The sequence below is a fragment of the Tamandua tetradactyla genome, chromosome 17 (genome assembly GCF_023851605.1).
Source record: "Tamandua tetradactyla isolate mTamTet1 chromosome 17, mTamTet1.pri, whole genome shotgun sequence".
NCBI classification, from domain to species: domain Eukaryota; kingdom Metazoa; phylum Chordata; class Mammalia; order Pilosa; family Myrmecophagidae; genus Tamandua; species Tamandua tetradactyla.
Window position 1 is genome coordinate 67,366,259 of NC_135343.1, and position 23,545 is coordinate 67,389,803.

At 39.9% G+C, this 23,545-nt stretch overlaps 1 protein-coding gene across 1 annotated transcript in view; it reads left to right on the forward strand.

The window, feature by feature from the left end:
* Positions 1 to 22,464, forward strand: part of SLC9A4 (solute carrier family 9 member A4) — a 57,136-nt gene extending 34,672 nt beyond the window's left edge. Inside the window, exons 9-12 of the mRNA XM_077134900.1 lie at positions 5,016 to 5,112; positions 11,365 to 11,496; positions 12,363 to 12,450; positions 15,515 to 22,464. Coding sequence (XP_076991015.1) covers positions 5,016 to 5,112; positions 11,365 to 11,496; positions 12,363 to 12,450; positions 15,515 to 15,870 — 673 coding nt within the window. The 3' untranslated portion in view covers positions 15,871 to 22,464. The remainder of the gene's footprint in view (positions 1 to 5,015; positions 5,113 to 11,364; positions 11,497 to 12,362; positions 12,451 to 15,514) is intronic.
* Positions 22,465 to 23,545: the final 1,081 nt, after the last annotated feature.

The window sequence follows — 23,545 nt, forward strand, 5'->3', positions numbered from 1 at the left end:
TGTATCACAGCATATATTTAGGATAGGGATGCCAGCCCCCTCCATCTTGCCTTTAGCAGGTAAAGACACTTAGTCATAACCTTCAGTGATGTCCTCACATCTAAAAAGCAAGTTGAGAGCAGAGCTAAGAATAGGAAGTGATGAAATCATTATAATGCCTGCGTGTTATTTCTCAGATGACACCTTCGTCCCTTACCTGCTAATGAATCAGAAAGCCTCTTGCCTCTCTCGTACATGCCTGGGAATTCTACACCAGCTTCCAGTATAAAAAAAAAGCTTTCTGCCTTATTTCTTGGGAACACTGTTTTCTTTGCTTGTTTCTTTGTTTTGGTGCTACCAATAACATTGTTTTGAGCAAATTCATGATACTAAAATGGGAACACACAGAAATTTATTACTGAGCCATCTTGGAGCCTGAGGCTAAAGGAAAATCAGTAATACTGATTCTGTCTTTATTTAAATGTTGATGTTTTAATCATTACCAATCTTGGCATTCATCTTTATTTTCCAAAATATTGCATTAAAATATTACTCATCTTGATTTTGGAGATTTTTGAGTCCCTTTGCATTTTGTCCCTGTGAGTGCCTCATTTGCCTCACCGTAGATGCAGCCAATTTACGTGCACCTGTTATGTGCCAGGCACTGTAGAAGCAGACAAAATTCCTGCACCGATGGAGGTCACAGTCTAGCGGGGTCACAGACATTGATAAAAAAAAAAAGTCGTGCAAAATATATACTCATAAAGAATAGGGAGTTGGCGAGTGTATGGGGGTAAAGGGGAGTAAACCTATCCTGGTCCCCATTATTTGACCTGCTCACTGCCAGACAAGTGGGAGTTAACTAGAGGCAAGAGAAGAGGGCTGGGCAGTTCAGGCAGTCGGGAGCTTTAGAGACTTCCTCGATTTGGTTTGCTCACTAGTTATGTGAACTCTTGCTTTTAGGTATGTAGGAATGCTTATCTTAAATGAGAATCAGTCTATCACGAGGGAAAACGTATTTTGAATCTCCGTATCACATTGCATAGGTCATAAGTAATTGCCTTCATTTCTGACCTCAAGATGACTTTTAAATGAGCTTTACTTGGAAAGGGCTCTTCCTTGAGTCAATGATTTTTCAGACCTTGATTTAAGATTAGTAAGATAGCTTTATAGATAAGTTTTTTCCTCCTATAGCCTTAGCCAGCTCATTAACTAGAGTGGGAGAAGGGGTTTTTAAGATCTGATATTTAATACAAGTTTAGTATTTCAGTTGCACTTATTTGATCTCATTAGAAATCTGTAGGACGCCCAGCAAAAAGGAATTCCTCTTCTAAGATCAAAGCAGCTAATTTTTTAAAAAACAAACCTTCATACAATAATAGGAAAAAGAAGTGTGTACTCAGTTCACTTTTTATTATTCTGTCTGAGATGACAACAACAAAATGCACATATACTTTTTTTCTTCAGAAGTTTAAGCAATTGTTTTCAAGAAGTTTAGATTCCCAAAACCTTGGGACCTTGAGGAAAATATTGCCACCAGAAGTTGGGTATAGCACGGTGAGGATGATGTTGAGTCTATAGAATCCCATTGCTTTTACACATATTATCTTGTTTGACCCTCAAAACAATCCTATGAAATAGTTGGATTAGGTATTTTGATTTTTATAAATATTTATAATATTTATTTTGATTATATGTTATATGATATATATTTTATTAATATTTTAATAATAATATTTAATAACTTACCAATGAGTGGTAAGTTCTTAGATATACCGGAAAATAGACTCAAACTGATTAAAGGCATTGAAGCTTCAAAAAACCCGAACATTTTGATTAATGTTAAAGGGATCTGAAAATATTTATCAATATATATGCATAACAAACTATAAATATACAACTTCAAAATATATATTCTAAAACTCCAAATAATTTTAAGATGTCATTTTCAAAATAGTATAAAGTTAACTTCATTATATTTGAAGAATTTTTTTCATTGATCACAGATTGGTAACTATAAGTTTAAATTTATGCATTCTTGCACTGATGATTCTGGAATTCAGATTCCGATGCCATCTTCATCTCCATATTGGAATTATGTGTGTTGTGGGGAGCAATGCCACCTTCTCACACATTCTTCACTCATCTAAATGTTGGTCATCTTTTTGGCCTTTGTAAAAACACACAAGGCAAACCACAGCTGTTAAACACCAGTATATACTCAGTGGGCAGGTCCTTTGGTCATCATCACATTCATTTCCCACAGGTTTCATTATCTAAAGCAATTAAAAGAAGATGGATTCCTCTAAATGAGTGAGAGGGTAATATTTGATCTTTTGAAAATTCATACCATAGTACAAATGTAATACCTGCTAGGTTTCAAGTTTGTACTAGTGTGTATGGTCAAAATTAAACAAAAAAAAGACAATTAAGGGAAATGTAATGTGTACCTTTTATTCAAATTGATGTGGATTTGGATTCTCCCAGTTTGACTTTAGTAGCCATGTATTATCACCAGTCTTTTATGTAAGATGACAGAGATTGCCTTTACAGATAATTAATGAGCATCTCAGCAACAAGATTTTTTCAGCTGATAATTTTGCCTGAGCATTATTACCAACTCAGTTTTTCTAAGGATTGTATCTTTCCATGGTCGTGATCTGAGCACATCAGGGATGAGTCTGCTCTGGATGGGACATGTGGGAACTCCAGGCACGACCCTGCCCGAATTAATCATTCCTCTGTGTAAGTTTATAGCTGTAGTTTCTTAGTGGATCAGTGAAAAAGATGATGGTTTTGGAACTCCTGTATTATTCATTCTGGCCAGCAGCCTGAATGGAATTTAATTAAGTCTAGTCCTTCCCAAAGTGGTCAGTTATAAGCCAAGAACAGTGCCAAATTAGACCTACCATTGTGCTAAGTAAAACTTTATGTATTTGATTATAAACACAAAACATGGAACTGTTTAACTAGCTGTGTTTCTGCCTAGCAATGCAGTACACCTACCATAAACAAAGGAATATGTTCAGAATAGAGGAGGGGGGTGTGTAGACCAGAAAACATTCCATTTGGAGGACATTTAAACAGCCAAGTTGAAATGTCCTGATAATAATGTTTAGATCACCAAGGGTGGTAGCCAAATATTAATAGAGGTGACATTTGTAGCTCTAAGATATGGAAACTCTGATTTCGATAATTTTGTAGAAAGACCATTATTCAGTCTAGAGATAGCATTGCTAAATAAAGTCCTAACATACCATGGTATCCAGTATCAAGTCCTTAAAAATTATCTACCTATCTTACATGACTTTGAAAATGTCTTTGCTTTTTATGACTGCATTTCTACTTATATTTGAAAAAATATACTTCAAAGGTGGCTTGCATTGAAACTAGTCATCTCTGTGATCAATTGTCCTAAGAACTTTTGCAAGCAGATATGTAAATCCATGAGTTTCCTTATGCATTCGGAAAAGCTACAGTTAGGGAAAAGAAAACTCTAAGAGTTTATATCAAGAGGTTAACAGAGGTGATAAAATTAAAAGGGGAATGGGGGATAGTGGTTAATGGTCATGAATTCTCTGTCTTGCTCTTATTTTCTACAGTGAATATATATTATTCCAGTAATAAGAAGTTTTAAAAAAAATTGCTGCCACTAGATTGAAATCAAATCTGTGTCACATGAGAGTTCTGAACATAGCAATGTCGTGACTCTGAAATCCCGAAGGACAATTGGGCATTGACTGCTAACCTGTGCTTGACCTGGTGTCCGAACACTTTGGAGGGTGATGGGGCAGGAAGCCAGGGTGGAGGTGGGGATGATCAGTGCAGAGGCCGGGAGCAGCCTTCTGCTCCCCGAGTCTGAGCGCTGAGGCCGGCTCTCAGATGAAAGTGGTCTAATGGCCCTTGGAAAACATAGTTCTGGCCGCTTAAAATTATTCTTTGGCCAAAGATAAAGTCTCTAAAGGAACAGTTGCAAGATAAATGTCCTCATCTCATAAAACTTTAGTATTCCTTAGATCAGTGCTATTCAGAACATGATTAGAAGGGGACATTTGGGGTTGAAAATATGTTCCTAGAATAAAGATTTAAAAACAAACAAATTGAGGACTGTACAACACAAACAGTGAATCCTAATGTGAACCATATACTATAGGTAATAGATCAATTATAAAAATGAAATGTTCTTTTATCGAATGTGACAAATGTACCACACTGATGCAAGGTGTTATTAATTGGTGGTATGTGGAAACATTGTATTTAATCCATGATGTTTTGTAAACCTACAACTTTTCTAGTAGAAAAATGATAAAAACATGGAACATGAACTGGTGTAAATGTGGTATGTGGACTGGTGTTGGGCTGCAAATTGTCTGCAATGAGAGATAGATACAGGATTAAGAGTCAGCCATTGGCAGAGTAATTTCACTTCTTTTGAATCTAACAATAAAACGTTTGGTTTGCATTTTATGATATCTTTAAAACATTTTGTTTTCTAATAGTTGATTTTTATTGTATTTTACAAATGGATCAGTTCATGATAGGTTTGGAGGGAAAATTAATAGGTCTTTCACCCCCTTAAATCTTCTTTCAAAAGTGGGTTAGAGGGGTGCTCATGTATTCAGTGGTTAGAATGCCTACTTTCCATAAGGGAGACCTGGGTTTGATACCCGGACCCTGCACCCCCCCCCCAAAAAAAGTGGATTAAAGGACGGGCCACGGTGGCTTAGTGGCAGAGTTCTCGCCTGCCACGCTGGAGACCCGGGTTCGCTTCCTGGTGCCTGCCCATGTAAAATAAAAAAAGAGTGGCTTAGAACAAGATGATAGGCACTGGTACCATACTTTCAAATCTGTAAGTCAAAGCTCCTCTTCTGATATTTTAAATGTACTTATTACAACAACAGAAGTGATTATATAAAAACAAGGGTTATGGGAGTTTGGATTCCCCCAAATATGGGGCAAGGTCTATTGATTCTTTTGCAGCCCCTCCAGCTAAGATGGAAGAATAATATTTGGCTAACCTCCAATAATGCTTCCAGGGCTCAGAGGATACAAGGAATCAAAAGACTTTCCCCAGAAGATGTGGAGTCCATGAGGGACATTCTGACACACAACATGTACCACGTCCGACAAAGGGTGAGTAGAAGCCCTCCCTCCACGGTGCCCCATTGCCTGTCCTTTGAACCAGTCCTGCAGGCATCCGTTCTTGTTCACATTATCTTTCCTAAAGCTGTTTTCTTGCCGAACAACTTCTTTCTGCTTATTCTGGAGAACAGAAATGTAACTATTTCTGCTGAAAAAAATGGGAGCTGAGGTATAAAGAGAAATGCAAATCCAGCTGCTGGCTGTAGGGGTCAGGCTGCCCTAGCCCTGCAGCCCGGGGTTTTCCAGAACCTTTGGGTCTCCCTCTAGATTCAGACCAGCAGTGATGCCCAGACACTAACACTGCACAGACAAGATGGTGGCAGGGCGCAGGTGACAGGCGAGGTGTCTCAACCTTATTGACTGTAAGAGTCAGAAAATTGAGATGGTTTCGATTAGAATATCTAAGGCACATAGTACCTAAAACTTGAATAAAAAGAGATATTTTAGGAATATTTTTAGTTTTCAATTCGGATGGGACTTTCATATTAAAAAGGAAAAGATAGGAAATCTATACTAGTGCTTTGGAACTGGTCCAAAAGGCGTATCAAGAACATTTCTGGAGATGATGGGTGAGTCCTTCTGAAATGATGACTCAGTCAAATGAAATTTAAACTTACATCCTCTGTATGAGAGTATTTTCAAATTTGATGATTAAATTGTCTATCACCATTCTTGGATATAAGTTGATTCATGATAAGGGCATTGGTTTTTATGATTATGTCATAGATCATAGTCTTGATGGGACAAAAATAAAATCATCTAGTCAAAGCTTTTCATTTCTAAGTCAAAGATACTGAGGTTAGAGAAACTGGTTTTCAGACTTGTGGGAGGTCACAAAACAAATCCAGGTTAAGAACCCAGGAGTTCCAACCTCCAATCTAATGTTCTTTCCATGACTCTAGACTTAGATAATTTAGTGAAAGTCATTGTTTTCTGTTTCAGAAAAGTCAGTGATTAAAGAGAATGTATCAATGAGAGGCTCTGTACCAGCTGAAAGAATATATGCAAGCAAAGCATACTTAGAGTAAATTCCACAGCTTTCAAATTGTTCCAAGTAAAACTCTTTCAGTATGACTATCACATTCTACCTTATATAGGTAAATAAAAACTTGCTGAATGTTGGCTTAGTGAGAAAGACCAGGGACCCAAAGGGTGCCTGATACTTACCCTTTTCCCCCATGTTGATGAAGTCAGATTTTAGGAAAGGTCCAGAAATGTCAATAGGGATCCTGGGAAACAAAATCCATCTATAATAAGGTCAGTCACCTATTCTCCCTTTTTTTCCCCCTTTGACACAGCCTGCCAACTTTTTTTCTTTTTAAGTGTGTCTAGTCGGTCTGCTCTCATGAGTTCTCTCCTCTAATCTATACAGCACTCCGCTATCTTGTTGCCCCAATTAAGAACCTAGGTTACTTTTAATTACAAAATGTCTCACTGATCACCCTGGAAAGAACATAAATACTAAACCTCTGATTCGATGTTTTAACATCACTTTTATTTCTCTAAAAGAATGAAGCCCACATGTCCTTCCACTTATAATTTTTCATTTTGTCCCTATCCTTTGCAAAGGTCATTGGGCTCCTCTTTTCCACCATGGTTTTCCTGCCCTCTTGAAGTTAAAGTCACCGTAAAGGTGCAACCCAGGAAAGCTATACAATTGCTTTGTTTCTAGGGTACACGCTACACTTCTCAAGTTCCCCAGCCTGGGATAGGTCATCCATCTCCCACAGGGCAGGATTGGTGTGTGGCACATTTTCTCACCGTCCACAGCTTGGGAGGGGTCATTTTGGGAGTCAGCAGTCACCTCGGGGCAGGGCCAGGATAAGGGCAGGGTTTAACGCTGGATGAGCCATTAAATCCTGAAGCTTAGGGGACTCGGCTCTATGTGTTATACCTACAAGGCTTCTGGACACTCCTGGTTCGGGTTCCTTCCCTTTGGGTAGCCCATACAGGATCTTTGTTGGCAGTGAGGGGTGACTCTCTGGAGAGTGGGGTGTACTCTGGATTCTGCTTCTCAGAGGGACCACCACAAAGGATGTTCTTCTGGAACACAGCGAGAATAGAGATTGAGAAAAACCTAATCTTACAAGTTAAGAAAGTGGCCTCAGCCCAGACCTCAGGGACAAGACAAAAATTGATGTGGGCTCTCAGAATTTTTATATACTCTCAAAGGAAGAATACAATTATTAAAATTTTGGCTCCTTCAGCACATGTTAAATGCACAACTAGAATATTCTAGGCATTAGAAACAATATGCTAAGACAGATACAGACTTTCCCCCACAGAGTTCAAGGTGAAATGGGAAATACAGGCTGTACTTTACCACCAACTCCTTCAGGAAAGGGTGGAAAAGGAGAAAGAAGAGGAAAGAAACTTGTATATGCCAAGGATAATACAAATTTTACTCCCTACAGATAGGAAAATTAAACAAGCACCTGGGGTGATATCATGTGAGGCAAAATAAAAGACCAAAGGGTCCAAATATTACTTAAAATACAACCTTCCCACAAGTCTAAGTGTTAGAAACTCCTGTTTGATTGTGCCACCCTGCCTTGAGGATGGGGTGCCTGTGGCTTGGCCCCTGTCATCTTCCCTGCCACCCCCCCCCACTCCCAACTCCCCAGTCTCCTCTCTCACTAAACTTTGAGCAATACTTCATTCTCCAGTGATAAATTCCTGCCTCTGCTCCAGTGTCCCCTCCTACCATATCTTAGTTCATGTGTTCCATCTTTCTGAAACCCTTCCCTGGATAACACTTTACAGATTCAGCTCAGGGCAGTAAATCTTTCCAACTCCAAAACTAGATGAGTGGCTTTTATAACCCTGGAGATCTCAGTATCTTATCCCTACCTTAGCTTGATTGTTTGACTCTTCCTGTAGACTTAAGTTTTTGGAAGATCAGAATTCTAACATTCATCTTTTTTTTCGATTCTGAGCTTACCACCATGCCCAGCACATGGAAGGTGCTACATAAGCATTTGCTATATTGAGGTTGAATTTACTAACTTTATTCAAACATTCACTTACTGGGAGGAATAACATCTGTACTCCAGATCACAGCTGTGCAGTGGGACCTCGTGGTGACTCAATGGGCACCATGTGCTTCCTCAGTGACATCAAGGCGACTGGGCGTGCATATCAGGGGACCGCAAATGAGGAAGGAGGAGGAAAAATTTTAGTGAAGTGCTGTGCCACCTGTCTAAGGACCAGCACTGGGCCACAGTCCATGACATGTTTCCACCCCACGAAGCCTGGGGTAAAGACGAGGGAGAAATTTTCCATAAAGTGAATTTATTCAATTTGAAGGACAGCTCTTTATCTGTCCTCCTTCCTACTATTTTGCTTAAAGACCTCTTCCTTTTTGAGCTGATGATGATGGTGGTGGTAATGGGTAGATATGATTTACTGTCTTTAATAGGCAAAATTTTTAAAATGAAGAAAAATAGCAGCCCTACAGAAATTCCCAAAATAGTTTTGACATTTCCTTGATCTGTTAAATTCCAAAGTTTAAGAAATCCCGTTACTGGGAACGTACTCAAAAGAACTGAAAGCAGGGACTCGAATAGACATTTTCACACATAAACATTCCACGGTGTTTATGGTGATGTTATTCATGATGCCCAGTGGGTGGAGGCGGCCCTCTGAGAAGCAGAGTGGAGCACTGTGTGCCTACAGGAAGGAACAAAGTTGTGAGGCATGCAACAATGTGAATGAGCCATAGGATATTATGTTGAGCAAAATAAGCCAGAAACAAAAAGAGTGGTTGCTTTTAGAAAATACGTGTAAGAAAATTGGGGCCTCATTGTAAGCATTCACATTTACTCCTGAGCTTTAAGTGTTATTTCTAAATTCGCGAGATGCTGTGTGATATGTGTATAACCTGATATTTCCCTGGAACTTTGAGTAACTGTTGACACCTAAGACTCAGAGTTGGAGTTCTAAAGCTCTGAAAGTCAGTATTCCTACATACAGCAACTGTTAAAGAAGCCAAAAAAGAGATAAGTCTTCAGTTAAAAGTGAAAAAGAAGCTGATCTGATTGGGAATAAGGTAAATCAGAATACAGGGCAAAAGATGATACTGTCTGTATTTTAAAAATTTACCTACAGTATAAGGCCAAAGGAAGAGAGATTTATTTTGTCCAATTTCTGTAGTAAACAATCTCACTCAACCTGTCTGACCAGTTCAGTTAAATAACTTAAACACGTGGAGCCTAGAATGAGCATGAGGGCTTGTAACTCTGTGCATATTAGTGTAATACCCAAAATATGCTGGGCAGATAATTTTTAAAAATTGGCAAAGCTTCTTGAGGTACTGGAGAAAAAATATGGAATTATTAAATTTTCCCACCTGGGAAATCCCTGATACTCTCTCAAACATTAGGGACTCCCAAGTCAACGGACCAAGCCCTTGATCTGAGGCTTTCTCTTGTGAAGCTTATTTCTGTAGTGGAGAAGTTAATCCTGTAGTTATATGTAAGAGTTACTACCAAAAAACCTCTTTTGTTGCTCAGATGTAGTCTTTTTCTCTCTCTAAACCTAACTCTGCAAGGAAAATTGTTGCTCTCCCCCCTATATGGGACATGATGTCCAGGGATGGAAGTCTCCCTGGCAACCTGAGCTGTGACTCCCAGGGATGAGCCTGACCCAGGCACCATGGAATCGACAATGCCTCTCTGACCAAATGGGGAAAAAATGTGATAAAATAAGGTATCAGTGGTTAAGAGATTTCAAATAGAGTCCAGGGGCTATTCTGGAGGTTGCTGTTATGCACAGTTCAGCTAGATATTGCTAATTACTGTGGTTTGCCAAACCCCATGTCTTATCACCTGTCAGTATCTTAATCACTCCCTTAGTTTGGTTGCTTGTATTCCTGCTAACCCTAAAGAACACCCAGGGTTCTATCTGAGATTCTATAAGTTTCATTCATTAAGTTTATTTTTCAGAATCTAAAACTTCCAGATGGTTCTTAAGCCCTAAAATCCAGAGGTACCAATCTCTCCAACAGCATCATCCATCATCTCCCTCCTCCATAATGTCAACACCCCTTTTCAACATGAAGTGAGATTGGTCATTGCCCAATATCTCTAAAGATTGAGAAAAGGATCAAATGAGAAGGAAAAGTCATAACAGAGAAGATAGGATTTAATAAATGAATATGACCACTGAATCATTATATTGATATTTCTTTTTAGTCTCCAGTGTCTTGGAGCAGCTACAAGGAAATATCTGAAATGGTGGAACTGTAACCTGTACCAAACTTTGAAATTTATTCTAAAACTACTTGTTAAAATGTACTTTGAAATGTATTGCTTTTTTGTAAGTGCTATATTTCACAACAAAAAAAATGTTAAAACACACACACACACAGGCAAACTTATACCCATGGTTGATCTGAAGTTGAAATTTAACAATAACAACAAAATTAGGAACCACTGGTCTACATAAGGTAACACGAATAGGGAAAGAAAATGTGTGTGTGGAGCAGCCTAAGTGTATGTGGGTCCTAGTGGGAGCCACTTCAGGGATAATAGGGTGTGGTAGTTTGCTAGCTGCCGGAATGCAACACACCAGAGACAGATTGACTTTTAATAAAAGGGGATTTATTTTGTTGGTTCTTCAGAGGAAAGGCAGCTAACTTTCCACTGAGGTTCTTTCTTACGTGGGAAGGCACAGGGTGGTCTCTGCTGGTCTTCTCTCCAGGCCTCTGGGTTCCGACAACTTTCCCCGGGGTGATTCCTTTCTGCATCTCCAAAGGCCTGGGCTGAGCTGCGAGTACTGAGATGAGGTATGCCGAGCTGCTTGGGCTGTGCTACGTTAAGTCTCTCATTTAAGCACCAGTAGATTAGGTCAAACGTCATTCATTGCAGCAGGCACGCCTCCTAGCCGACTACAGATGTAATCAGCAACAGATGAGGTTCACGTACCATTGGCTCATGTCCACAGCAACAGAACTAGGTGTCTTCACCTGGCCAAGTTGACAACTGAATCTAACTGCCACATAGGGTGATACTGAGTGTGAGTCAGAGGCACAGGTACAGGCACAGCTCTGCCCCGGCAGTGGTTGACCTCTGGGACACGTGCCTTTCATCTCTTGGCCACACTTTACTGATCTTGGCCCCAACAACCTCCAGGATGCCTTTTGGGCCTCATAGACTTTATTTTGCCATTTTTCAACATTGTCCTAGAAGCTGAGAGTTGCACTGTTAATATCCTTACGTATCTGTCATTCCATTCTCTCTGCAGACTCTGTCCTACAACAAATACAACCTCAAAACCCAAGCAAGTGAAAAGCAAGCTAAAGAGATTCTGATCCGCCGCCAAAACACTCTAAGAGAAAGCCTGAGGAAAGGCCACAGCCTGCCTTGGGGAAAGCAGGTACTGGCTGGGACAGCTGCTTCCCAGGCATTCCTTTAGTCTGCAAATGTTTACCACCTAATAACCAAGCTGTTCCTGTGTGGGGCCTCCTCAGGCGAACTACTGCTGACATTAAAAGATAAAAAATGACAGCTGCCTAGTTGCTAGAGAAATGCAAAAGTGGAAGGTGCCGGACACCAAAACAATCCCAGGGTCCAGGGTCTTAGGAGCACAACTCATTGCCCTATCGGGTACATGGCAGGGATGTCCTGGGGGCAGACTGATCTGTCTCCAGAGCGGTAGGTGGATAAGGGGGTTCTGACAAGGGTGGTGCAAAACAGGGGCCCATTGGAAATGCTGAGGCATCCCTACAGGATGGGGCAGTTACTGGGACCTGCCTGCGGGGCTGCGTTTCTAGACCCAAACCACAGTGGTCAAATAGTGGACATTACAAGGAAACCTCCATGGACCAGGGCTGTTGGCCCTAGGAGCGTCCCTCTTTCCCACAAAGGTAGAGGGAGGAATTTGTTTTTGTCAAGACCCTTGTACTCATCTTCAAATCACCTACTGTGCACCTGAACTCTCCCTATTTCAAAGCAATCTTACAGGGATTTCTGGTGGCATTTGAGTCTGGAGTAGACTCTAATTTCATTCCTAAACTTGTTCCTCCTTTCAATGTGACTCTATCTTTAAAGGCTCGTAATGGTCCATTTTACCAAGGAAGGGAAAGGAGCCTCATATTGAAGGGGAAAGCATTCTGCTTTTTCAAAGTTAATAATGCAGAATGGATGCTTCACTGTTGGCCTGTATCCTTCACTTTATTTGCCATGTGAAGCTTTCAATTGCAGTAGCTAATTTGGCTTTTTATTTTCACTTGTTACTCACAGGCTGGCACCAAAAACATCCGCTACCTCTCCTTTCCGTATAGCAATCTTCAGTCAGCAAGAAGAGATGCAGAGGTTGCTGAATCCACAGGTAACCTGCATGTTTGGCTGCTCTTCCTGTTAGCGCAAATGTTGGTAAACTTTTTCGGTAAAGGAGCAGATGGAAGACATTTTAGCCTTGGTGGGCCAAGAGGCAAAATCAAGGATATTAGGTACTTCCTAATATAAAAAGGAAAAGAAAAAAGCTTTTTAAAAAATTGATGAAACAAACATTTATTTCTGAACATTAAAATTTGAATGTCAGGTAACTTTTACTTTTTTTTTCCAACCATTGAAGACTGTAAAAACCATTCTTAGCTCTTAGGCCATAGAAAAGAGGCAGTAAGCCAGATATGGCTCACAGGCTATAATTTGCAAACTCTTATCTTAGAGAAATGCAAACCACAGAGCAGCCTGCCTTGAGCACTAATGTACAAATCTTAAATAAGCATTAATTAAAAAAATACAGCAGAACATCAAAGAAATAATGTGCTGTTACAAGGTGAGGGTTATTCCAGATGGTGAGATTGGTTGAATAATTGGAAATGTATTTACATTATTCAGCAAAGTCATAGATCAAGGCATAGAAATCCAACATTTCAATAAAAGTCCCAAAGGTCATCTCACCCATACTTTCATTAAAAATGCATAAAATCCTAGGGAAAATGTACAAAACTCTACTCCTGCACGCTGAAGTTTCCTCCATGTACTGTTCTGACCATGAAGCAATCACTGCACATAAAACTCTTAGAACAGTGCTGGAACCAAGTAAATGCAACATAAATATTAGCCATGAAAATGAAGACTTAAAGACATGGGAGGATAAAGGTGTTCTTGGAAAGGAAACAGCAATGCAAAAATATCGGTTCAACATGAATTAATACAGATATGGAATGAAATCCTACACATTCTCCCTCTCTCTTCTCCCTCTTTGAAGTGTGATCAACTGAATTTAAATTTCCTCTGGGTGAGCAACGCAAGAGCAGTTAAACTAGATATCTGAGAATGAAAAGTAATAAAGTGGGACTTATTTTACCAGTTATTCTTAATAATTTTTAAATGATTAAAATAATCATCTGAGCACTATCTCAGTGTACATCTCGGCACAATTATTCTAATTCATCTCTCCAAATGTGAAGTCTTTTGCACCCAAAGAAGGGTCAGGGAATGCTGGAGGGGCTCCAGAGGAGAACATGGAGGGAGATGCCTCAACAAACAGGCAGCCCCTGGCTAACCAGGCACTTTCCTTCCTAGCTCCTCCCTTGCCCTCTACTGCAAGAATATGCCTTGCCCTTGACTTCTGGGAGCTCCCTGTGGGTCTGTGGCCTATACACATCCTTCCAAGACTCCCTTGAATTCTGATCCCACTGGGTGAGCTGAGTGAAACTTTGGAAGTCAACTACCTAAGCCTCTTTCCAGTGCCCAGAACCCACTTTGCTCAGGAGACCGTAGTCCTAATCTGTCCACTGATAGGGAGCTTACCTCCGCAAAGAGAGCGGAAAAGGGGGCAGTAGCCAGGCAGCAGAGTGAGATAAGGAAAAAACCTCTTGGGGGCAGAATCCTTAAGGTAGTGCTTTTATTCCTTAGGTAGAAATAAAAAAGCACCGAGGGGAACGCTGGTCTCAGGCCAGTGCATAGAGCGCACAGCAATGGGAAGTGATGGGAAACTGTACAGAGATGATGTGTGCTACAGTTTACAGTTTTCTTCATCCTAAAGGAGTTGATTTCCCCCACTCCCACCCCTCAACTTCCAAGCTTCCTTCTCAGGATAGAAAATTTGGTCACTTTTTTTTTAAAAAAACGCCTTTTAACAGTGTGTTTTAAATTTTCTTGTGTTCCACATTCTAAAAACATTTTTGCCAAGATTAAACATTTGGGCATATACGTTCTAGCTGTAGCGTTTTGCTTTGTTCTGTTTTTTTAGGAGGGAACGGAGAGCAGGTGAAAGGAAACATTTTCAAGTTCAAATATATGTGTATATGTAAATTTATTTAAATTTGCTAGCAGATATTTGAAAGGAAAATAAATGTGTAAAATAACATCTTGAGGAAATGGGAATAATTGAGATTTGTGGAAACTATTACTCTGAAGATAAGTGCACATTGAAGGAGGTAAATGATAAGGTCCTAAGCCTAGTTTAGGACGTGGAATGAGAACTGAGAGGAGCTCTTACCTCACTGCCCAGATGGCTTCTCTTACTCACGCAGCCCGCTGCCCCGTGTGTGTGCAGAGGACGCCTGCCTGGTGGTGGAGCTCGCCTGGCTCTGCTCAGACTCCAATTCTGTCTTGATCAGATATGTGATATTGAAAAGCCTCTTACCTTGATATTAAAAGCTTGACCTCTTTATCTAAGAAATGAAGATCATGATTTGACTCATCTCAAAGGACCTTTATAAGGATTAAATGAAAGTGTATTTAAAATGATAGCACAGTCCAGGCATGTGAGTTCTCAATAAATGGCAGCTTTCCTCATCATCATTGTCACCATCACCATCACCACCGCCACCACCATCAGCATCCTGTGCCAGCTGTATGTTTTCCCCTTTCCCTCCTTTGTAAAGAGAGCAGCTCCCTGCCGTGGCCACCTCTCAACTCTATTTCTACAAGTTTGGCTATTTCAAGGTGAAAGGGATGCAACTCCCATTTATAATATCCAGTGATTTAAAAAACAGACCAAGATAAAACCAAGAGTTTTCATATAGCAATACCGTGTATCCCTGTATTTTGTTGTTATGTGTTTCCTTAGTTGTGCTGGCAGTGGCCTTTGACAACACAAAGCATCATAAGACCATTGATAGGATTTTGAAAACAAACACGGCTTTACTTACATAAGGATGACTGGCTTGATGCATTTCTATTTACTTTTTTTCCTTTTTTTTTTTGCATGGGCAGACATGCCAACTGAGCCACTATTGCCTGCCCATTTCTGTTTACTTTTAATACTGCACATAGAACTTCTGAGGCCCTCTCTTTGGGTAGGACCTAGGAAAGGAAACATCATGTTGCTAAGAAAATTGTGCGATAGCTGGACGCTCCAAAATGAATTACTTCATTCTGAACTCTTGCTCTCTGGATATTAAGTCTTGTTCTTTTCTCTTCATGTCATGTTTTCCTAGATGATGACAGCAGTGATTCAGGATTTCCTTCCGTCATGCTCAGTGCACGCTGTCTCAAAGGGTCATTTCAAGAAAGACAAATGACACAAGAAATGGTCCCGGTGAAGAGCTTACAGAAAGGAGGGAAGTCATTCAACTTTGGTTTTCCAAGAAATGTAAACCAAGAAGAGTATACCAGCAGAGGCAGAAGGGCAGCTGTGAGGCCCAAACCACTTTTTTATGCAGTAGATGAGGAGTTCGAATCTGGAGAGGAAAGTGAGGAAGAGGCCTCAGCTATTGGGTCCAGATGGACGGCCGAGCGTGAAAACAGCAGGAAACACCACAAATCCCACAGTCCTTTGCTCCAAAGAAAATAATTTATTGTCTGCAAGGTTGTTTGTGTCTTTTTCAAGAGTCCAGCTTCCTCTTATGGCAAAAGAAGAATTTTCAGAGTTCTGTAGAGAGCTATTGGATTTACTTTCTTGAAACCTTCAGACGTTTCTCTATGAAGGGGAACTGGAGATTCCTTGGAGGTCTGGAAGCGGATGTACAGGACCTGCTACATCCTTAGTTGGCATTCCTTTGTAAGTGAATTCCAGGAACAGAAGTTAGTCTCCCCAGGAATTAGTCCCTAGGAATTCCTAAGAGCTTTATATCAACAGCATCTGATCCATGTCATAAATTGAGATACAAGAACAATTGGTCAGTAATGTACATGGAGCTAAATGCATGTGCAATTTATAATCAAATTAGAACTAGAATTAGAACCAGGAGCAGGTCTTAGAAATTGTGTGACCCTGTGTTTACAGATAAGTCTACTTTGCTTAAGCTGACATGGCTTCACAAGCTGATTGTCTCCCTTATAAGGGAATGCATTCATTCCATTTTGATTTTGATATTCAATATGCAAAAATTATATTTCTTAGGAGAGGTAAAATTTGAAATAACTTGGCTAATATTTCATCAGTGTCAATGATAGCCAGCTGTGATGTAGTCTATAGGATCAATCTGTGAACCTTGAGTTTGTAGTCTGTTTTATAATTGGAATATTTACTTAAACACCAAATTTTAGAATCAGAACAGCCACAAACAGGCTTTAATGGCAATGACTTGAACAAAAGATATTTGTGTGATAGGATTTGAACTTCTTTTCCAGTCTAGATTTCCATCTTCATCATCCCCGAATTTGACCTTGAACCTCACACTCCAGCTTGCCAAGTCTACCAGATTACTTTCTCTTTCCTCTCTCCATTTCTTCTCTTCCTTCCTTCCCATCTTCTGACCAGCCACCTGTAAGTTAACAAACATTTATTGATTGCAATTTATTACACAAAATAACTAAATTATAATAATCAATTGACCAAAATAATCTTTTTCCATTGCCAGTTTTGACATCTCTACCATCTCCAGCTGGTGCTTCTTACAGGCCAGACCAAAGGCCACCTGCCCCTGGGTCTGCATGTGTTCCCAGGACTGCCGTAGCAGAGCACCCCAGACAGCAGCTTAAAACAACCAGAAATGTGTTCTCTCAGTTCTGGGAGCCAGAAGTTCAAAACCAAGGTGTTGGCAGAGCCATAGTCCCTCTGAAGGCTCTAAGGAAGGACTCTCCCTTGCCTCTTCCTAGCTTCTGGAGGTAGCTAGCAGTCCTTGGCTTGCAGCTACATCAGCCATTCTCAGCTTCTCTTGTCTCATGCCTTCTTCTCAGGGTCTCTTAAGTTCTCTCCTGCCACTTACAAAGACACCAGGTATTGGCGTAGGCCCTGATCCAGTGTGCCCTCAGCTCAACTTGATGGTATCTACAAACACCCAATTCCCCATAAGGCCACATTCCCAGGTCCTGGTGTTCATGTGAGAGTGTCTGTTTTGAGGGACAACACCTGTCCCAACCCACAACACCTGTCTTGATCTTAAATTGACAGTTAGTGCTTCCTCCTTGGTGCCCACACTATTTAGGGTGCACAAAACTTGCTTGTGATGCAGGGTTCTAAGCATGGGTTGGTCAATTCCAGTGGTCTAAGGGACAGGGGTTAGGATGCTCATTTCGTATTTTATCTATGCATCAGTTGTGTTTTATATCTTTTGGCTTTACCTTTTTTCTCTTCTTTTTTTTTTAATCTCTTGTCAGTTATCATAGTATCCAGTATATGATATTTTATTGACACGTGTTGAATTAATGAAAGCATTTTAGAACGATGGAAAGATCATAAGAGAAGATTTTGTCAGACATTGTTATTTTCCAGATGACAAAATTAAGGTATTGAAAAGTTACCTAGTGCTTGCTCAGGGTCTGCTTTCCCTTGAAAGATGTGGGCTTGTCCTGTAGAATAATTTATGGGCACCAGTTACAGACTAAGGATGTGTGATTTACCTCCTTCATTCATATTTTGAAGGTGACATTTACTCAGGTTCCTGCTGCAGTGATAGAACTGATAATCAAAAGAGCCCACTTGTCTTTCTTCTTCAGAATCTGAAATACAATGCTGCTTCTAGATTGTCTAAGTATTTTTATTTTAATAAAAATGACCCACTACCAAATAATTACAATCAGCCAAGGAATGGAGGCACATACAACCTGTTTAAATAGGTGAGCAATCAAAGCCACAGAGGAAACTCTGCCCCACAGGGGGAATCAGTGAGTCATCAAGTTATCATCCCCTAGTTTGTACATGGCCATGCAGAGATGGAGAGGGGTCATCAGAAATTACATTTCCAAAGTCCACACAAAACTGATTCTTAAGAGGTAGAGTCCCAAGGTTCCCCCAGACTCTATCCAGATTAACAGCAGAAATCCAAACTGTGAGGGCCTCTTCCCAGAGTAGCCAACAAGGTCTAATGATTAGTGGAATCCATAGAACTCTCCTAACTTTCTCTAAGACACTGGTGTTATTGAAAGAGAGGTGGTGAGATTTAGAGAAGAGATTGGAACGTGCCCCTTGAGTTGGTAGAAGCCATAATGGAGCCGTTTCCCCCCAGGCCATTTGGCCATCTCCAATGCTGGGAAGTGGTCCTGGGGCTCCTGCCTGAGGATTGTGGCATGTGGAGTGTGCCTGGGATGGTGATGGCTCTGTCAGAGTTGACAAGTTCCCAGGTAGAAGTGGTCTCTTTGTTTAATCATCAGTATGGTTTCAAAATGCAATGTGATCTTATCTCCAACCCATATTTTCCTAAGCAGTGGTCCCCTGTGGAGATTGGTTGAGTGTGGAACAGATACCCTGGGTAGGTTCTAAAGTATTAGTTTCACTTGATGAGTTTTTTCCAACTGGCTCCAAGGGTGCAGGAGAGGGCGTCTCCTACCCAGTGTGGAGAGAAGCCTGTGCATTGTCCTACTCATTGAAAGAAGCATCAGCCAGCTCTGCTGTCCTAGACCTGGTTTCTGGTGCACTGCATGCCAACTTTCTCAGCTAGTTGACTTCATCTTTTACCTCAAAAAACCAGACACACAATCTATAAAACTCTAATTTCCTTCCATGATCTATTTTTAATTTTCTCAAACCTACTTATATTGTTAGCCTAATTGTCTTAGGTTTTCATGAATTCTGAAGTTGGGTAATGGAGCATTTCCTTGCATTTATTCTATATGGTGGTCTTCCACTTTAAAGGTTTTCTGCACATTTTTTGGTGTTTGGACATAATAAATTTCCTTGTTCATCCCCCTCAAATCTGATGTGATTCCATGGGATCCTCTCATGTCTTTAATCTGCCTGCTAAAAGAGACACATTTTCTGTAGAAGGGAATTTGTTATTAACTGACAAAGGGTAGAATAGGGTTCTGGTCACTTTTTTAAAATCCTTCCTTCAGGTGTTTCTTTCTCTCATAAAGGCCATATACTTCTGTGTTTTCCTATTCTTAGAAAAAGCTAAAGGGTCATAAGAGATAAGGTAGGAAATACCATTTGTATTTAGCAAAGATTACCATTTGTGTATAAGAGGCAAATGCTGTGGCAGATATGTGGGTGGGACTCAGGACTTCAGCCTAGAGTGGTAGTTTCGCCTGCAGGGCAGCTTCTAGAATATTCTCTTGCCTATATGGATGCTACTCAGATCATTTGGATTTTCAGTCAGTACAGTTAAGAGCTCAAGCTCTCAAGTTAGACCACTTTTAGCTCTGTGACCATGGGCATTACTTATCTTCCCTGAACTGAAATCAACTGATGGGTAAATAGGGTGATGATTTTATCTACCTCATGGAATGAATGTGAGGATTAAATGAGATAATATATGGAAAATTCTTAGCTTAGTGCTTGTTTCAGAGAGAGAACTCGGTTGCAATTAGCTGTTATTATTTAGGCTAAAATATGTGTACCTGTGAGAGAGGACATGTATTTATCCACCTTCATGAAGAAGTATAAATAAGATATTAAGATTTTCTGGGAGACTGTGAGACAGAATAAAGGGTCCTCAGGTGGGCGGGTGGACGACGGCATGGAACCAGGGAGCACTGAAAGGAAATTTGTCTAGCAGCATGATGGTCCAGCATCTACCCACAGCAAAAGTAGTGAGAAGTCTGGAACATGGATCTATGTTTTTCAATCAAAGCATAATCACATCTTGTCTGTTTTTGTGACCTTATCTCAAAATCACTCCACTTTCCAGCTTTTTGAGGACATTACTCTGGTGTAAATTCTAATCATGGTGTTTTCTCAAGGAGATGGTGAATTTAGAAGTCTGGATAGACATGGTGAGTACCTGGTCTAAGAAAGGGAAAATGCCTTTTTGTAGGGGAAATATTCAATAAGACTTAATTCCTCAGGTTGGGATTTCATTGCTATAAGTAAGAGACCTTCAAAAAAAAGTGATTCTGTTCACTTGCAAATATTAACTATCCTTTTAAGTGTGGAGAAAAAATAGTTTATAGTATGCTTCATAACTTACCAAAATTAGTAAAGGTAAATTATTTTTCCCTGCATAAAGTCAGTGAACATGTTGGCATCATGTATGGCTGTTATGGATATATTCTATCCACAAACAAAACAGGTGGTTTCTTGTAGTGCTTAATTTTCTTTTTCCTGACTAAACTCTGTCAGGTATCTTATTTCTAACTCCTGCTGAGAAAACACAGCACTGCAGAGAGAAAGCTTCCTTTTTAGACATCAGTCACTGTTAATTGTAAATCGGGCCTTAAGCCAAGGAGAATAAAAGAGATGTCTTCATCAGTGCTAGTCAATCCTATAATTAACAAGTGTTTCATCTGTGCGCGGTAAGTGATTTAATAAACTATTTTTCTTTCTCAGACTCGAATGAGCTTCCAAGCCAGGAATGCCCAGTAAGTGAGGCATGCTAGCCATCAGTGTCCAGTGTCCAGCTTTCCCCAAGTCAGGGTTTATTCAGCAAAGTGACCGAGCTGAGATGGCTGCTGCTTCTAGTTTCCAGGCACAGGAGACCAGATCTCAAGGCAAAATCAAGATATTTACTCTGTATTCTAAGAGATCAGTCTTGAATAGAAGAGTAATAGCCAACATTTATAGAGTATTTACCATCACCAGGCACTAACTTAAAATGCTTTATATGCATAGATGCCATATCACCCCATCTTAAATGAGAAGAAACCATTTAAAGAGATTGGGTAACCGGTCTGAGATCTCTCCTCTTCTAAGGGAGACTTTAAAGAACAGGTCTGCCTGGTTCATACCCACCAATCTAAACCTACTCCCTGAAAAAAAATGAGAATTAATAGTGACAGATCCACACACATTTTTCTTTCTCACTTGGAAAAGATCCAGTACCTTGGTGTGTGTATATTACCAAAACCGAACTTAGGGCTTTAAAGTGGACAAAGGTTGGAAGCAACTCAAGAGTCTATCAGCAGATGAATAGATAAACAAAATGTGATATAGTCACACAATGGAATATTATTCAGCCGTAGAAAGGAATGAAGTTCTGATACATGTGACAACATGGGTATATAAAAACAAAAAGGTAAAATGGACTAATAAAGTGGAAGACGTTGAGATTTTGAAATCCTGTTTTTATAAATTTAAGGGATGTCTAAAAAGAGTTGATTAGCAGGACAGATAGTTTAAGTTATTAAGAGTAATTTTTGAAGACTCAAATTGTACTGTGTATGATTTTAAATTGAGCATTTTAAACATATTAATTACATGATTCCTATTTTGTTCTTGATTTCTAAATGAAGTCCTAGACCAAACTATCTCCACAGCCCCAAGCAGCTCTGAAACACTGCACTGTGTTTTTCATTTATGATGGGAATTTAAGTCAACAATCCCACGGAAACGATGGTGAGAAACTCTGTGTCTGTGGAAGCACCACTCTCATATTTAAAATGGAGCCTATATTCTTGGTAGGTCACTCTACTATAAATTGTAAGCATAGTATTTGCTTGGCATTGTAATAAGAACTTTGCACACACAGTCAAAAATGTTTAATCCTCATAAAGACCTTATGAAGTAGTTATGATGATGATTATCCCCTATTTCACAGATGGGGAAACTGAGGCTCAAGAACAATTTTTTTTTCACCAAAGACACACAACTAGTAAATGACAGTATATACTTAATTAGAGTTGTCTGATTCTATCCATTAAGCTGTAATATCCTATACCGCAAGGATACAGCAGTTGTAAAAAAATATACTGAATAACTTTAAAAAATGAATTCTAAAGGTCACCAAATTAGGGAACAATTCAGGATTTGTTTTTTACTGCCACAAAGTTCCTTTCTGTTTTCCTTGATCTGGAAATGCTAATCAAACATAACAGTAGCTGTGATCAAATCACTCATTAAAGAGTCTGAATCTTTGGTTGAGTTACCCTTTAATCATTTTTTTTTAATTCAATATTTCTCTTCCCATTGGATTTTATCTTTGAGCTTAATGGAAATAGGAAATACAAGAAATAGAGCTAGTTGGAAACTTTCAAAAGAAAGGGGCCACCTTTCTCTGTGTCCTGGTCCAGTTGAAAAGGAAGGAAGGAAGGTCCCGCAGTGTGTTATTTAACTTGTTTCCTTACAGGAATTTTTCTGGGTTACTACAAGTGAGTGAAACTCTGAGTCTGGGTTTCGCCGGTGTATTATTTCACCAGTGAACGCTGCTCTTGTTTTTAGCTTGTACTTCTCTTGGACCTGTTTTCAGGGTGCAGCTCTATTATCTAACTGTGCCATCTTTAAAAGGGCTGTGTGTAAATAGGGAGAGAGGGCAAGAGGGGTTCACTAAAAGTCTAAATGCAGAAGTCAAAAATGCAACCAGTGTGCAAGAGGAAGAAGGGAGAAATATGCCATTCTCCAAGTGGGTTATTCTAAAAGGAGGTGACAAAAGGGCAGGTCCTTGCCTAAGAACACACCCACGGGAAAACCACATAGGACAGTGAGTACAAAGCAGCAGTCTTAAAGACCTGATGTTTAACAAACAATGCTCACTGTGCCCCACCCATCCACCTGGAGCTTAATTTCAAGTTCTAAATGTTGACAATGCAACTGGAATTTCTGCAGTTTCATTGCACAACCACATGGAGTTTCAGGGAGCTCTCTGATAGAAATATCGGGAAAAATATTACAAGCATGATTATAAAGATTTGAAAAGTAAAATACTTTCAAATGTAGTGGACAGCAGGTAGAATAATCAGAAAATAAGATATTGGGGGATAGAGGGGTACATTTTTAGAGGGTTGACTTTAGGTGATAGAATTTACTTGATGAAATGGAAAAGCTACTAATGTGGTTAAATCACAAACTAAACCCTACCTGGTATTAGGGTAGGCTCAGAGGAGACTTTCACACATAGGAAGATCATTTAACATTTGATAAATTATTTATAAGGCTTGAGGTACTGCCAGTGTTCCTTTCTAGATGATAAACTCTTTGAGGGCTAGACACAAAGAAAGCCCTGGAAAAATGTTGTTGCATTAATGTTCTCCTATATCCTGAGGTTGAAATACCTTACAGCAGTGGTCAAACCTTGGTTTACCACTCTAGTGTCAGTTCTTTGAGGGCTTCTGACAGCGAATTTAGCACATCTTGCAGGAGTTACCTTCCTCCATGGCTTGGCCACCTGTTTGGGAATTACTCCAACAGCTTCCTACTTCAACAGAAGATAAAGCAG